This window comes from Gallinula chloropus, assembly GCF_964237585.1.
Source record: "Gallinula chloropus genome assembly, chromosome: 2".
NCBI classification, from domain to species: domain Eukaryota; kingdom Metazoa; phylum Chordata; class Aves; order Gruiformes; family Rallidae; genus Gallinula; species Gallinula chloropus.
Genome location: NC_140086.1, coordinates 118770571 through 118787000, shown reverse-complemented (window position 1 = coordinate 118787000; position 16430 = coordinate 118770571). Strand labels below are relative to the sequence as shown.

General features: G+C 41.8%; 1 protein-coding gene across 1 annotated transcript; it reads right to left on the bottom strand.

The window, feature by feature from the left end:
* Positions 1–236: 236 nt before the first annotated feature.
* On the bottom strand, positions 237–15720 carry ENTPD3 (ectonucleoside triphosphate diphosphohydrolase 3; the record flags this gene model as incomplete). The annotated part of the gene is made up of 11 exons (XM_084280313.1): positions 15696–15720; positions 12948–13082; positions 11724–11844; positions 9501–9618; positions 7787–7937; positions 6864–7023; positions 4593–4823; positions 3500–3772; positions 3292–3402; positions 1571–1708; positions 237–470 (listed from the first exon to the last, which is right to left on the bottom strand). Exons 2-11 carry the CDS (start codon positions 12956–12958, stop codon positions 237–239), a joined length of 1548 nt encoding a protein of 515 aa, XP_084136439.1. The 5' UTR covers positions 12959–13082; positions 15696–15720.
* Between the last annotated feature and the right edge of the window lie 710 nt (positions 15721–16430).

Here is a 16430-nt window from a genome sequence, read left to right as displayed (position 1 = left end):
CAGCAAACTGACACATCTGCTGCTCACTGAACAAACTAGATTTACAGGAACAATTGCAAAATATTTCAAAAACACTCCAATTCACTGTAACACAGATTCTTTGTAACTCTCCTCTATTTATGCTTCTGGTCCTGCAGTCTTTTTGCCTGCCTTTACTTTGCCCTCCATTTTTTCAGAAATAAAGTCCCAGTTAAATAGCACTGTACATTTTCTGGCTTGTCTTCAGTGAAGTTAATTCATTCTGGAATAAATACATGTTCAACACAATTGATGTTCTTGCGATTACACGATACGATACCCAAGTAAACGAGGAAGAGGAGACACAACAACGCCGTAGCTGTGAGGAAGACAAGGAGCCCAGCAAACAAAGAAGGTTTCAGAGGTAACTGGATCATCTTGACTTCTGCTGGAATCATGGTCGTGAGGCTTAGCATGTAACCGAGTGACCATGCTATACTGCTGTTACCAACCTGAAATAAAGACAGGAGAGTCCTATTCACATGGGCTTCTCAGTCAAAGAAAAGAGGTTCCAAGAGCTCAACTGCTGATGCTGGCAACTGCCCTTTGAGTTAGTAACAAGAAAATGTTAATGCAGTACACACAGAAGACATAAAATGATTTTAAATGACTCTTATTTTTTTGTAGTCCCCTAAGATGCTAATAAAATAGGTCACTGGGCTAAACAAGTGAGACAAATGTATTGGATGGGTACTAGCATGCATAGTACACGTGCAGACAGCCAGTTATGGGATTTTCTGTGCAAGAAATCCACTAAAAAAGTATTTTCTAAAAAAAATCAGCACTACAGTGCTAATTCCTAGAATTATCTCCTCAGATAAGACAAATCCTTGGTTTTTATTTTAGTTCAAGCAAACAAAAAAATCCCCACAAAAAGTCCCACCAAACTGCTGCTCCAGAGCTGCTAATGCTTGTCCACCAGATGACAAAAGAAGGCAAGAAAATCCTACTTGACTCCTTAGTGCACTAGTAATAGGTGTGGCTGTTCAGAAAACATTGCTTATGGTTTCTCATTCACAGCTTGACAGCATATCCTGCATTTAAGAATAATCCATGAAGATCTACGGCCTATTCTCTTGTTGGTTTTGGGTGCAAGTCCTGAGGCATTTCCAAACTGTACAGAGATTACAAAACTGTCTGGGACAAGTTTTCAGGGTACAGCTCTGTACAGCTGCAAAGAGGACTTCTGTCCAGCTTAGAAGGATTAGCTCAAACCAGCCCTGCCTGGTGACATGTTTCAGGTGGATCACTGCCCAGAGCAAGCCCCTACTTCAACAAACTGGGACACAGTTTAAAACACAATTAGTTGATCCTTTTTTTTGAATGGTCTTTGAAAGAATCTAGTCAGCATCTCCTAGTAATGCTGCAACTCCTGGAACCAGGCTGAAATTGCTACCGAGGCTTGAAAGTGGCTTTCTCTTATGGCAAACATTTGACTATCATTTACAAAGGCAGTTTACAACCATTAAATTTTTGTAGGCTGCTGCATCTTGTGTCTCCTTCTCAACTACATGGATTAAAGTAACAGTAAGAGGAAATCATTACTACTCACCTCCTTTTGAAAATGTATCTGTGGCCAAGTTTCTGCATCGAAGTTGTAACCATGAACAAGCAAGTAATAAATGAAATTGGCCGAAAAACAGTAGGATCTAGCATATATTTCTTCAAATTTAGGCAGCATGAAACGGAGCTGAAAGGAAAAAGTAGAAAGTTTAAAAACATGTAAAGTAAAAAAAAAACAAATGCTTTTTTTTTTTAATAACTAGAGAACACTTTGATTTCCAGTTAGAACTTATTAGCATTTTTCTCAAACAACTAGAGTTGTTGACAGCCAGATATGGAAATTTAGGAAAAAGAAAGACCCTGACAGGGATGTAGCTTATATGGTTAAAAGAGAAAAACATAAAACTGCACATGAAAGATGAGGAAGTTACAGTTCCTAAATCTTCCATGTTGTCTTTACAGCATTGTTAAAACTGTGGTAGGAAACCATGGCCACCCATCTCTTTAAGAGGATCACAGACTGAACCTTGCACGTGGCAGTCGGTTATCAAGTGATGATGGAAAGTTCCAGTAGGAAAAGCTAGCAACAGAATGAGTGCAAACAGGCAGACATCTGAAGTGTCTTCCTGTAAATTTACTCCAGCTTCACATCATCAGAGCCCAAATCTGAACAGGGCATAAGGAATATTGCAAAATTAGAAAAACACAGCGTTAAACCTTCATTAAATAAAGATGCCTACAAGTTACACAGAACACGTTATATGACAAGACTGCTCTTTGGATGTCAGTTGTGACCTGGGGTGCTTGTTTGGATCATTAATATCAGCCAGAATTCAGACCCAAGCAAGGCTCTTTAATCTCCCAGTCTGATATGGAAGCACTGATGTGAGCCCCAGTGGTTACAAGATCAGGACACGAATACCATAGCATATACACACAGACAGATCAAGCAAGCTGTAAATTAAGAACTGCTGGGTGAAAGCTGTACAGAAAAGGTCACAGATTGTCAGTTGGGGACAATTTGCTTTACTTGCTTTTCTTAGAGCAAGTGAGAGCAAAAAAAAAAAAATATGGGACTATATCCTTCCCTCAGATGAACTCTGGGGACAATAATGAAGGGGGGGAAAAAAAAACCTAAACCAATATGCCTTCTACCAGTACAAATTCTTCAGGCAGCACTGCTAATTCCACCTCATCAGCTCCAGCTATGCTGCATCTGCTCTGTGTTACTGTGAAATCACAGGTAATGCAGGATACACTGACAAGCACTAAGTGCTTTGACTATACACTGACTGAAGTGCGGGGTTACTACTGAATGTCATGAATGTCACTCTAGTGGAGTTTTGGTTTAAAATTTAAAGTGACCTGTCCTATCAGCCTTCTATAAACTTCTCTCTGGGCAACCTCTAATCCCCTGAAATAAACACACGCCCACACGTATTCAGTTGCAACACCCCTCACTATCTTCGAGCATTGTGCAGCTGAGATGTCCCAAAGATAAAAAGAAGAAACGCACCCACTGCTTTGCCACATATAGGCCAGAGACTTAGCTTAGAGTCACAGGGAACGAGATTTTCCAACGTAGTCCAAGTTTTAAGCACACTCGAAGCACTACAGGGTTTGAAGCACAGTGGGAGAACAAATGCTGAGCTTGATACAGACCTTCTGAAAAGTTCTGAATATCTGTCCAGTCCTGTTCTTTTTAAATGTCCCTTTTACAGATACAGAACGGGAAAAAAAAAACCCCACCCAACCAACCCACCCACTTACCTGTGCCCAGGTTTGTGAACAGAAAAACCACATACTTGAATTGAAGTCAGCTAGGGAGAAAGGCCCAGATAAATTCAAGGCATTCATTGTATAGTAGAATCCTGAGAAAGCCTATAGAAAAGGAGTATGCAACAGGTGCGTTACTTCCAGAACTACACAAATCAACAGCAAGCTGGGTCAAAAAGAAACGTTGTGTTTGCCAACCTACCACAAAATTTCCTTTAACTTTTGGCTGATGGATTCCGTTGAATGAACAGTCTTCTCTGTCTCTGCAAGCAGTGAAGTTAAACAATAAAGAAACCATCTCTTGGCACAGACCTGGGTCTCCCGTTCCACGGAAGTTCACGAGCTGGTTTGGGTAGTAATTTGCTGGTCTCAGAGACCGTGTACAGAGACTGCCAGAGAAGTACTTCATTGTTAATGAAGTAGTATAATTCTGAGGGTAACATGGATTATCCACATAGGAACTGGTGTCGGAGTTCTGGAAAGAAAAAAACCCACCACACAAAACAACCAAAAAAAAAAAAAAAGAAACAAACAAAAAAAACAATAAAGACTACTCAAAAGCAAGAATGAGTTAATTTGACATAAACTAGAGGAATCTTTTTAAATCACATATGCATGTATTTTTGCTCTTTACTCTGCCATGGCTGATCAGTATAATGTTGTTGACCGGGGGGGGAGGGGGGATCTAATTAATGTCGATAAGTATCTTAAGTATGGGATGCAGGGAGAAATGGCCAGCCCCTTTTCAGTGGTCTGTGGGGACAGGACAAGGGGCAATGGCTGCAAGTTGCAGCACAGGAAGTTCCACACCAACATGTGGAAGAACTTTTACACAGTGATGGTGACAGAGCCCTGGGACAGGCTGCCCAGGGAAGTGGTGGAGTCTCCTTCTCTGGAGACATTCAAGACTCGTCTGGACGCCTATCTGAGTGATATGAGCCAGGGAGCTGCTTTGGCAGGGGGGTTGGACCCGATGATCTCTCGAGGTCCCTTCCAACCCCCCCATGATTCTGTGATGGTTACTCATAGAAAACTCCTCCAAAAAAAAAATCATAGATAAGATCAGCAAAACACTTACATGACCAGTCAGGCCTTTTGTCAAACAGTACAAAACTCTCAACAATTTTTAACAAAGATCTTTGTATGATACCTGAGTGTGTCCACAAGTAAGCACAACAGAGGTCTTACTGCGGTCTCCAAACTCTATCAAAGGGAAGTGAACCCAAGCCTAAGAACCTGCTCAGACATTAATGAGCATTATGCAAGACCAGCATAGTAAAGGGTCTTCAACAGACCTGGAGCAGCAATGCTAAAAGCCTTTTCTCAGCTTCATCTCTTCCATAGCACTGGAAGCTGTGAGTGTAGACATTGTAGTTGTAACCATACAACTTCACTTGCAAGGTGCTATTGAAATTGTCCTGAGAGTCCTCTGGGATAAATGAAATTTGAGTCGAAGCTCCTCCAAGATCCAGTGCACCCACAGTCTCTTTTCTGTAAGGATGGACCCATGTCCTCCAGAGGTTTCTCTACAGGTAAAAATAAAACCAAGGCTAATCAGAAATTTCACCTGCTTGTTCTCCCTTCAAGCTTTTCTATTCTTTACTTAAGTTTTTGAGATTTCCCCCTTTCAAAGAAATATCTCATCTCTCAGAGAAAAAGCATGCAGATGCTTTTATATGTAACAGGGATGTACTTTCACAGAGTGAAAAAGGAATACAGTGTAGATTTCAATTCAGAAGACAGCACAATGACCAAAGCAGAGGACTAGCCAGATCAACATCTCTACTAGAATGCAGGGAATTGAAAGTCCAGGTACGCAAAAGATCTTATACAAAACTGGATGGAAGTATTATGAAAATTAGCTTGTTCCAAGGCAAGAAGAATTATTAAAGGAATAGATTATTAAGAGATCACACAGAAAAAGAGAGTAAAAATAAGTTAAAAAACACAGAAAAATCAAATGAAATCTATCTCCATCTAAGTCAAAATAACAAGGACCTCTAATCTGCGTATTTCCTTCACTGAAACCGCAGTGGCAATAAAGCTGATCCATTCAGCCAGCATTTTTCCCTATTACTCAAAACACCCCCCAAATTCTGCATCTGATCTACGTTGACAGTGCAGAATACAGATGTTGTATGATTATCTATCTTGGTATTTACTGTGGTATTATTTACTGAGCATGATTATATGAATGTACACACAAGGCAAGAAAAAAGCTTTATGGGCTACCAAACATCCTGATGAGAACAATCTGCAGTGGAAGATTGCCATTAGCAGCCCCTAGTAGAATTCCATTTTGAGCCCATTGCCACAAGAACGGTGAAATCTAGTGATTTACTAGTGATACTCCCCACACAGGTCTTCATGTAACTCTCTACACTACACTGCCTTCAGAGTGTCTTGCGGTCCCCTCAGCAGTCCTTATGAATCTGCCATGTGAGATCTGGTATCTGGACTATTAAAATTCACATGGTAGAAAACTGACCCCACCCTGGAGTTCATGACATCATTTTTTGTTGCATGAAATGTAAGCAGTAAGAAAAATTATTCCAAAACACATGAATCTTCTTAACTTTGCAAGAGTCAACACCACCTTTGCTCAGATCACCAACAACTAATTGATTATTAATTACTACCTGGAGCCTTTCAACCAGGACAGGTAACAATACTCAGGGGGTTGGCTGAAATGTCTTTCAACCTAACGAGGCTATCTGCAAGGAGTGCAGTCAATGCCAAGGGCAGCACACAGCTGCCATGCACGCAGGTGAGCAGCTGCTGATCTCCTTGGTGCAACTTTTACCGGTAACAAAATCATACTGAATATCTGTATGTAAAAAGGGGTCTTACAACATGTTTGACTCCTTCTCTGCTATAAGTCTCCTACCTGACACTATTCTGACTTCAAGGACAGCCTAAGTATCTTTATACTGGTGTTGCTTTGTCTGCACAAGAGATGACATTTGGTATCACATCCCACTGCTCACAGCCTGCAGCTTTTCAGCACTACTGGAATGAACTTACACAAGAATGGGTTTTGGCTCTGCTGAGGCATATCTATCTGGCCACATCAACTTAACCACACTCACTGCTTCAGGCAGTCTTGCCTGCTTAAGGCAAGCGAGCCAACGCTGCCAAACAGTTTGGAGAGCCCTAAACTGTGCAGATCCTTCACCAGTAGAGCTGCAGGGACAGCAAACCACCTGAGGAAGTCACAGAAAACCACGATAAATCATCTTTACCTCACACTATTGTCAAGACAGCCAACACCTGTCACAACATGCAAGACACTTAAGGGCAATGCAACTTTTGTCTCTAGGTGAGGTATCTTTGTCATCTAGGGAAGAGCCCCGTTTTGTGGGTCAACAATTTTACCTTTGCCATATCATGTTCTTGTAACACCATACTCTTTATGTTTGCTCTGTTCTGTTACAGCCACAAATAACCCTGTTACATATCTAAGTGCAAAATGGAAACTGTAACGTTTTAACAGGCATGTCATCTCAAACTCTTCAGCTGTAGGAAAGAAACAATGAAAAGAAAAGCATGCAGGTTTTTCCACACACCTCTAAGAAATTTCCCATTAAATAGTTGGCTGTTATCCATCCATACACCCCTTCCTCTGGCCCAGATAGGATTTGTGCACCCCTAAATTCAAAAGGCTGTGCTCTGAAGTAGTTTTGAATGCTTGCAAGGACTCCGTTTGCTGCCGTTTCGTTTTGCAACCTAAGCAATTCACAAAACATGAGACACTGAGCACCTGGAAAGGCAATTTCATGCTTACTGTTCACTGAGTAGCAATTCAAGGAAAATCCTACAAGCACCTAATAAACAGTAGACACTGTTTTCCTAAAGAGGAAGCTAACGAAAGAGAACAGCCAAGTAAGTATTTGGCATCATTTCAGCATCTTTCCCACCACCTACAAACTTCACTCTATCATACAAGTTCATGGGTTTTGTGTCCCATATATACATATAAGCACTCAGTTCACTAAAAAGAGAAGTATATGGCAGCTGCTGGTTAAAACCGCCTTTCTTCCTACTCTGTTTAGTCACAGAACAAACACAAAAAGCTACTTTGAGCCAGGGCTAAAGCCACAGACAGACCCCAAAAGCCACATTACACTGTATTCACTCAGAAAACTCTGCACTGTCTAGCTTTAATTTGCTTTAGCTGCTCACAGATACACACAAATGTTGTCTGTTACATATCAGTAAATTTTAAGACAGAAATGGAAGAGAAAATTAAACTGTTGCCTTCTCCAGAATAAAGCAAGCACTTCTTTTCAATATGGCACAAGAGAGGATTTTTATAGAGCCCTGCTCTCCCTATTAAAAATGCTAATTACATTAAATTGGCAGGGCTCCATTTCCTTTTGAGATGGCCAACTTCCAATGGATAAAAATGTGCCCAGTACATCTTTCACATTCTGTTTTCCCAGGCTGCTACTCTAGTGCACATACAGGGGAGTTCACGTTTCTGCCATACCTCAGTAGCCTCATGCCAGCTGTAGCCCCCAGATAAACAGAAGTGTTTTTATGCAGATGAGCTGGTATTCTCTCCTTGACTTTATTCAGACAGTCATCAAAGGGTTTGGCAAGAGCTCCAGGGTTACTCTCATAGCTGGATATACCAGGGCCTAGAAAGAGAACAAGTAAGTAGATTGATTTCATTCTGCTTTGCCAACTACAAATTAGTTCAATTATCAAACAGGTGTTAAAAGAGAGATTTCACACTTCCCTCTCCAAGCAAGGATAGGATGGCTGAAGACTAGAAGCACCTAAGGAATAATAGTGACTCTCTCAGCTGTGTGAGACAGAGAAAATACCTGTATTTCTGTGTATATGCATACACTGTACCTAAAGTAAGATACACAGTATAGCCACGTAACAACACGATGACAGCACTGCATTATTCATGAGGAAAACAGGCAGACGCTGTAGCAAATTCCACATCCAATGGATGTAAAATTTCTCTGATCTGCTGAAGTGTAGAAAATCCCTCCTTCCACAGCCTTAAGACAAAGATTTCCTGATCTGGTTTGCCACAACTGTCATGGACACCATGGCACCTGTACAGCTCACAGCTCTCAACTGCAAGTAAAATAAAGAAGCTTTTGCAAGCTAGTTAAATTTCAAGATGCACACAGATGGCTCTTTAAGTCATATAGGTCTAAGTCTAGGCTGGCACGTGAGCTACCAAGTATTTAACAACTTTCAAAATTTCCAGTCTTCAAATAAAAGAAATTGGTTACACCATGCTGTATATGGCATAACTATTTGAATAACTGAAGTGCTTAATGCTTTGGTTAGAGGGTCACTAAAGAAACACTGACACGTTCACCACTGCCCCCACAACTTAGTTAGGGACCTCTCCTATCTATTTCCAAACACATAGATTTTGCATGATCTTGATTGAGAAGGGAAAAATTCTCCTTCACCACAGTTACTATCAGATATCAACAAGATCTGCATTGAGACTTCCTGACTTGCCCCACCTTGTCCTCTTACCTAACTGCCAAACACAAACCAGTACCCAAAACAAAGCAGTACCGCTGTCACGTCAGTATCTTAAAGGGTAATCCAAAGCTCATTTAATTTGCTGTAGCAGGATTTACATTTGGCTTCCTGCAGAAATCCCTTATGGACTAGCTACTGTTTAATAATGTGGATTTCTCTCCTCTGCCTGGCCACCTGTCTTCATGAAAGGTGTAGAATTTTGGTATCTTTGAAAGCTTAGTCAGATGTCACTGAAGTTGACTAAGAGATTCAAAGCTATTAGGAAGAAATCCACAACAAGCTATCAGAACATATACTTAAACCATACTGGAGTGTGAGTAAAAGTCAGACTAGTTTGGCATCCTCCCTCTGAGAGGAATCAATGCAAAACCTCAGACAAAAGACAGGGCAGGTAGCAAGTGATACTTGTTGTGGGACACCTCCTAGCACTGCACAACTGCAAGTCTTCCTGAGCCAAAGGCCAGAACTGCATATTTGATACAACTGACACCCTGTCAAAAACAGTTCTGCTATTTTACTTTATAATTTTCTTAGATGCATCCTAGTTCTGTAGTTAGACATCATCACAGCAGTTCTTGCTTCCCAGCACTGAAAAGGGAACACAGTGGAAAAAAAAAAAAGAGTCTAAGCTTTCAGATAAGCTCTTCTTGGAAGCTAGAAAGATGCAAGGAATTTGAGGTCACCTTTCACATTGCATTTTAAGGTTTGGCTTACTACTCCTGTGTCATTTTCTTTTTCTGCTGGCCATTCATAGACATAGACTGTCGTCCGAGAAGATCCAGCATCAAGGACTATTCCATACTGGGAAGAAAAAATAGACTATATTAGATCAAGAAAACGATAATAATTATTGTTAGATCAAGAAAACAATAATAATTAACAATAATTACTATTAACAGTGTTATTAACATTAACAATATTGCTAACAATAACAATAATTATTATAACAATTATTATTGTTAGATCAAGAAAACAGTAATATATCAGATCAAGAAACAAACAGTGACAGCTTAAAGATGTTTGTGCTCTCTCCATCACTCTCCTGACTTCATGGTGCATGCCAATGCATCATGAGTTCTTTTAGTGCCTCAGAGTTACGTACACAGGCAGGTCCTTACTTCACAAATCACTGCCTCAATCTTCAGATTTGGTTCTCCCAAGGAACCAAAATATTTAATTTTGCAACAAAACTTTAACACATTGATGGTGTATCAGGTAATTTATCTCTTGTGCCACCAAGGAATGTGTCTGGAAGCTCTCAACATGCATCCTGGGAAAGAGCTATTATGCTACAGATAACACAAACTCTAGTTATCATTCAACAGCTGTTTTGGTTTCATAGAGGAGAAGAAATCTGTTTTCATCATGTTATTGCCATATTTAATTTTAATAGACACCAACTTCAGGACAGTGCCATTTCTAAGCTCCATCATATCAGCTAAGTACTGAGGGTTTCACACTGGCATATCAAAGTACTCCCTCTGTTCTTGAAGATGTAGTTCTTGTGAGTGTTAATCATTCACTGAGGACTACTCAGCATCTCATGAATCATAGAATCCTCCATATCAGCTGGGATTTTCTGCATTGGCAGGCTTACAGCCCAGAAAGTAATCCAAAGCTAAGGCATCTAGCAGAGGAACCACCAGTATTCCTCCAGAACCAACCATGAAGCCACTGTAATTCAGGAAGCAGCCCTCCTCACCTTAACCATCTCTAGGTGGTCAAGGTGGGGTCTGATGTTTGCTCCAAGACTTAGGTAGACAATTCTATTGTTCTGAATATGAAACTGAGTTAATGACAAGCACAAGAGATGTGCAGACCGTCTTTCAGACAGTGGCTTCAGCCTACATGTCAGTCCAGTCTTGCCTGGCACAACAATTGGCAGGAGGTACAGCTGCTGCAAAGCAGAGATTTGAGGTACAACAGAGAGTAAACATGAGACACTGTGTTCCCATGCAAGATCCCAGGCACACACACCCTGCCACACCACACAAACACCTAAAATCGGTATCAGAATAGAGTTTTATCCCATTGTCTGACTCATACACCAAGAAACGATTCAGACAAAGCCAAAGGTATTTATAGTTCCATGAAGTGTAGTGGGGCATTAGCCTACCGCTATCAGTATGTGAACTATACAGTTAAACACATACACAGAGCCGAGGGCAGAACGGACTTCAAAGGAGGATCTGAAAAGGTTTACGTGCTTGTATATGCTGTCATGGGAAAAAACAGAGAGCTCAAAATGCCAGACTGCACAGCTTCTCTAGAAGGCTAATTTCTACAGCTTTGTCCTCAATTGTGTACATCCCTCATTAAAGGATCTGCAGCACAAGGCAAAGCCTGAATTCCAGAGTATTTCAGTTTGTCTTTTCCAGTTTGCTCTGCCCCTCCTTGTGAAGCTACTTTGCTTCTGTTAATAACCAGCAAGTCCCTGCATGTGGTAAATCATGAAGTGCACACTTAGAGACCAAATGCTTTTGATACACAGGAGCAGCATACAAAAGATTTCAGCATGAACTTCCTAGCTGTGCTTGGGGGCAGAAATTAAACTCCAGGTATTACCCACTTCAAGATTATTTTAAAATCCCTTCCAACCTCTGCCAAAAGAAAAAAAAATAGCAGTAGCATTTTCCCCTCATTTGGCCTTTCAGTCTTGGAGAAGCCAGTGGGTGATAGACATCACAGACTGTGAATCAAGGAATGCTTCTGCTTTGCCACCGACACTAAGATCTTGACCAATTCTCTTTTTCTCTCAGCTTCAGTTTTCCCATGACAAAGATGTGATTTAACATTAATTTATGGCTGCAAACTCATTTGAATCATCACATAAAGATTAGTTTAAGAACATTATTTAATAGAAGTTCAAAGCATAGTTCTCGTTGCTTATGTATTCTAAGACTTACCTTAAGCCCCGGGGAGAGGATCTGTTGGTGATTTATCTGAATCACTGCGATAGCAATGACAAGAACTATGCTTAGAAAAAGGAATACTTGGGCAACAACACTCGGCGTTCTGGTGAGCATCCTGAAACAAGAAGAAAGGGAACACTGAAGGAATACGAAGGGATTCAGTGATTCTGTCTTAAGGCCAGAAGCCCTGGATTGGTGGAGACTCCTCATAAAATCTCATTTCATCAACTAGATCAACGCCATATGGAAATTCTGCGTTCTCTGCAGAACTACCCAGTGGTTTGCTACCACTAACTTTTTATTCTTAGAAGGGATGTGTCTATGTTGCCATGAATGCCACATTTTACCCTCGGTTGAAATGAGCCTGCTCATTTCCCACAGTGCCTACATGTAGATGCATGCTCACCATCTCCCATTACCTCAGGAGACAGGAGAGCAGTGGACAGGCTGAGGCTAGTGCACTCAGCAATCCCATGTACACCTAGAACAAAGACACAACCACAGCCATGTAGACACAATGCTGGAGGCTGTGGAGTACAGTCAAGTGTTTCTGCATGGTCTGTGTCTACAATAGATACGGGCTGCTTCAGGAAGTAACAAAGGAGGTTTTAAGATCATTAAAATAGACATCACAGATCTTGCCAAGAAAAGTTACTAAATCTAAGAACACATGAAGTGTAGTTATATTAGGCAAACACAAAAGCGACACGAAAAGTGCATACTGAAGATAAAGCTGTTTATACCTTCATATCCCCTAGAAAGGTCTTACAGAAATTTAACTGTGGTTTATTTTTCCTGTATTTTCTCTTCATCCTTTAATTTTACATCTCCCTGGCCAGATGGCTCTTCACCCCAAAAGGGCTTTCTTTCAGTATGTCACAGTACTGACAATCTTGGTATCAAAAATTCTTCTGCTCCACAGGGACTGGGGAGGAAAGGAGTGGCTGGTGGGAGTAGCAAGCTTAGAAGTTTCAGAGGAATGCAAAATGGAGAAACTTTCCTTCCTTTCTGATTTTCAGAAAGCAGTTATTTTGGCACAGAAATATCAGGTTAGCCTTGCACCATCTATCCTGAGTCCCATCTCCCAGTTCTTCCATACTGACAGCGGACTACACCAGCGGCTGTTCAGGGCTGCCCTGCTGTTGTTGGCATCAATACTGCTGATGCCAGTCTGTGCTGAGTCCATGGCCACAGCACACTGGGTCAGCCCTGCTGTACCTGCAACTCATGATCTTCTCCTTAGGTCCAACCAGAGCCAGAAGGCTGAGGGAGAAGGCAGAAAAAATGCTTCTTCACAGATTCCATATTCTAAACTCCATGGGTTCTTCAGCCTATGTGACCGTGGCCCAACATCTATGTTCACATTCAAAAGAGAAGCCAGTTATTTGCTTAGTTCTGGGACAAGCTTCACTCTGAGCTTTGCCCACTGCAGTTGCCTTCCTTGTCTTCTAATTTCTGCTGTGGAATCTAACTCAGATTGGCTTTTGGAAACTCTTCATTTTAGCCTGACACATCTTACTTCCAGAATGTAATTTTTAACACTCATTAACCCCCTTTTCTAATCCATATGGGCTCCTTGCTTACTGCCAATCTACTCTTCCGATACTTCCTTTTCTTGGCTTGGAAACAGCTTTGTTATCCTAATCATCAGACAGTTTTACCAGTCACACTGATGACTTATTTACTGCTGTCCATTGCTCTCCTATCCTGAGGCATTCAAACATCTTGTACACAGTGCGTGACTGAATTAAATCTTATTTTTGCTATCAGAAAATATGTTAACACCCAAGATGAATTCTTACTGTAATCTCTGCATTATGTCAGGACATACTAATTAGAAGCATTTATACAGATCAATTCATTTTTTATAAGAGACAGCAGATTTTAACCATACATTTATGAATAACCATCTGGATAAAATACTTGTCCAAAGGGGAAGGAAAAAATCCTTTTTCTTTAGCTTTCAAGTGTACACGGAGATATCTGTAAGTTTAAAGTTTCTGGAAGAGAGCTACCTGCTTACAACCTAATATATACCAGTCATCCCTGAATCAAAACACTGATGTTCAGAACTAGAAAAAATAAGTCATTATCAAAGAAAAAAAAAAAAAAAGAGGGCAAATGACTCTTTGAAAAACTAAAGCGTTACTGAGGAGCAAAGCAATAACCACTATTACACTATTAACACTTATGACCACCCATGAGGACTATGAAACTGAGAGGATTGGGTGATACACCGGAAGGCTGTGCTGCCACTCAGCAAGACCTGGATAGACTGGAAAGTTGGGCGGTGAGGAACCTCATGAAATTCAACAAGGATAAGAGCAGAGTCCTTCACCTGGGCAGGAATAACACCATGCAGTAGTACAGGTTAAGGACTGATCTGTAAGAAAGCAGCTTCATGGAGAAGGACCTTGGAGTCCTGGTTGACAGGAAGTTAGCCATGAAGGAGCAATGTGCCCTTGTGGCCAAGACCAATGGTATCCTGGAGTGCATTAAGAAGAGCATTATCCTGTCCCTCTACTCTGCTCTGGCAAGGCCTCATCTGGAGTACTGCGTCCAGTTCTGGGCTCCCCAATTCAAGAGATACAGGTAAATACTGGAGACTGTCCAAGAAAGGGCTATGAACATGATTAAGGGAATGGAGCATCTCTCTTATGAGGAAAGGCTGAGGGACCTGGGTCTGTTTAGCCCAGAGAAGGCTGAGGGTGGATCTTATCAATGCTTATAAATACCTGAAGGGTGAGTGTCAAGATGATGTGGCCAGTCTCTTTTCACTGGTGCCAAGTGGTAGGGCAAGGGGCAATGACCAAAACCGCAACAGAGGAAGTTCCATCTGAACATGAGGAAAAATTTATTTACCGTGAGAGTGACAGAGCACTGGAACTGGCTGACCAGAGAGGTTGTGGAGTCTCCCTTTCTGGAGACTTTAAAAACCCACCTGGATGCATTCCTGTGTGACATGCCCTAGGTGAACCTGCTTGGCATGGGGGCTGGACTAGATGATCTCTAGGGGTCCCTTCCAACCCCGATGACTCTGTGATTCCGTGTGACTGCTGAAATATTTTCTGCTGCGTCTGTTTGTAAAGGGGAAATTTATCGGATTTCTCATGTGCTTCCCTGCTACAGGGATCTGTCTTCATCAGAGATGATCTCTCTTCAAAATCTTTTGGGTTTTTTTTTTTTTTTACAGGAAGCATATTAGGTAAGAGAGCATCTCTTACGACATTCCTCATACAATCTTGTCCCACTGGCAATCGGCACAACTTAATCAGAGAAGAATCTGTAAATCCTGATTTAATCAACATCCTCTGTGTCAGAAGGACACCTTACACTCCATGCCCTCCTGAAGACATCACAAAGCTGACATCTTCTCTGAGCTGTGCAAGACGCTGCAAGATTGCACATAACTGAATCATAAGCATAGGGCTGTACTGACATCCAGTTACATTCACCTACTTCTCAAAGACATACCAGGCAATACAGTCATGCTTACGTATTCACTGAAATCTGCAGAGATATTAGGAAGGACTTCATCCACTTTTTATTTTTTTACTGTTTAATCAGAGTTGTCATATAAGTAACATGAGCAAAGACGCATTTGCTGGCAAAGAGGCAAATTAATTTTAAAAATATGTATTTTTTAAATGAAGTTTAAATAGCAGTTCCGTTCTGTTATTAAAATACCATCAACCTGAAGCAAGAAACAGCATAAATACCTATCTTCCACACCCAGTTAAGTGCAATGAGCCACAAAGAAGTACACTGGAAGGATCACTTTCCACACCTCACTTCAATCAAGAAGAATGCCTGCCTGCAAAGAAAAGTGGACTAAACTTCATGCCACCAACATTTTGGGTTTAACTAGGATAAATACACATCTGTGTAAATGGCAGTATCTTAGGTGTTGAAATTCCTTTTCCAGAGTTACTTGAAACATCAGACCCACTTATTTTAGGTACTAACCTGTTTGTTCATAGGGTGGATGATCAAGCACCTTGAATCTTTCTTCACACTATAACCGAAGAGTTGAAAACACACTGGAAGTTATTTTAGAAGTGGCCTGCAGATGAGTGTTTTTCAGGAATAAAAAAAAATACAACCCAAAACCCCCAAGGAAACACCAAGAACCCAACACCCACAGCACTTTAAAGCCCGTAGTGAGGAGGTTTCACAGGCCTGCCTTCGGGGAAGGTCCAACACGTGGACCCAAAGTCAGCAGCTGAACCTCAGCGCTTTCCCTCACTCAGCTCACCACCTTCCCGGGTGAGAAAGCTTCGCACAACGATTACCATTGGCGAGAAAGCACTGTTTCTCCCCGAAAAAGAAAAAAAAACCCAAAACAAAAGAAAAAAACAAACCAACCAACCAAAAAAACCCCAAAAGCAACCAAAAAACCCACCCCAACAACCTGCGGAGGGACACGGGAGACACCCGCCCCAGCAGCGGCCGCGACGGCAGCCGCCCACCCCTTTCCCTTCAGGCCGGTGGGCGGGAAACCGCCCCTCAGCCTGCCACCTGCCCCTCAGCCTGCCACCTGCCCCTCAGCCCGCAAGCCGCCCCGGCTCGCCCGCGATCCGAGATCCCCCGGCCCTCCGCCGCCTTCTGCCCCGCACCCGGCCAGCTCCGCGCCGCATCCCAACCTACCGACCTTCGTCTGCACGCCGTTCCGGGCTGACGAGAAGAGGGAGAGGGTGCAGC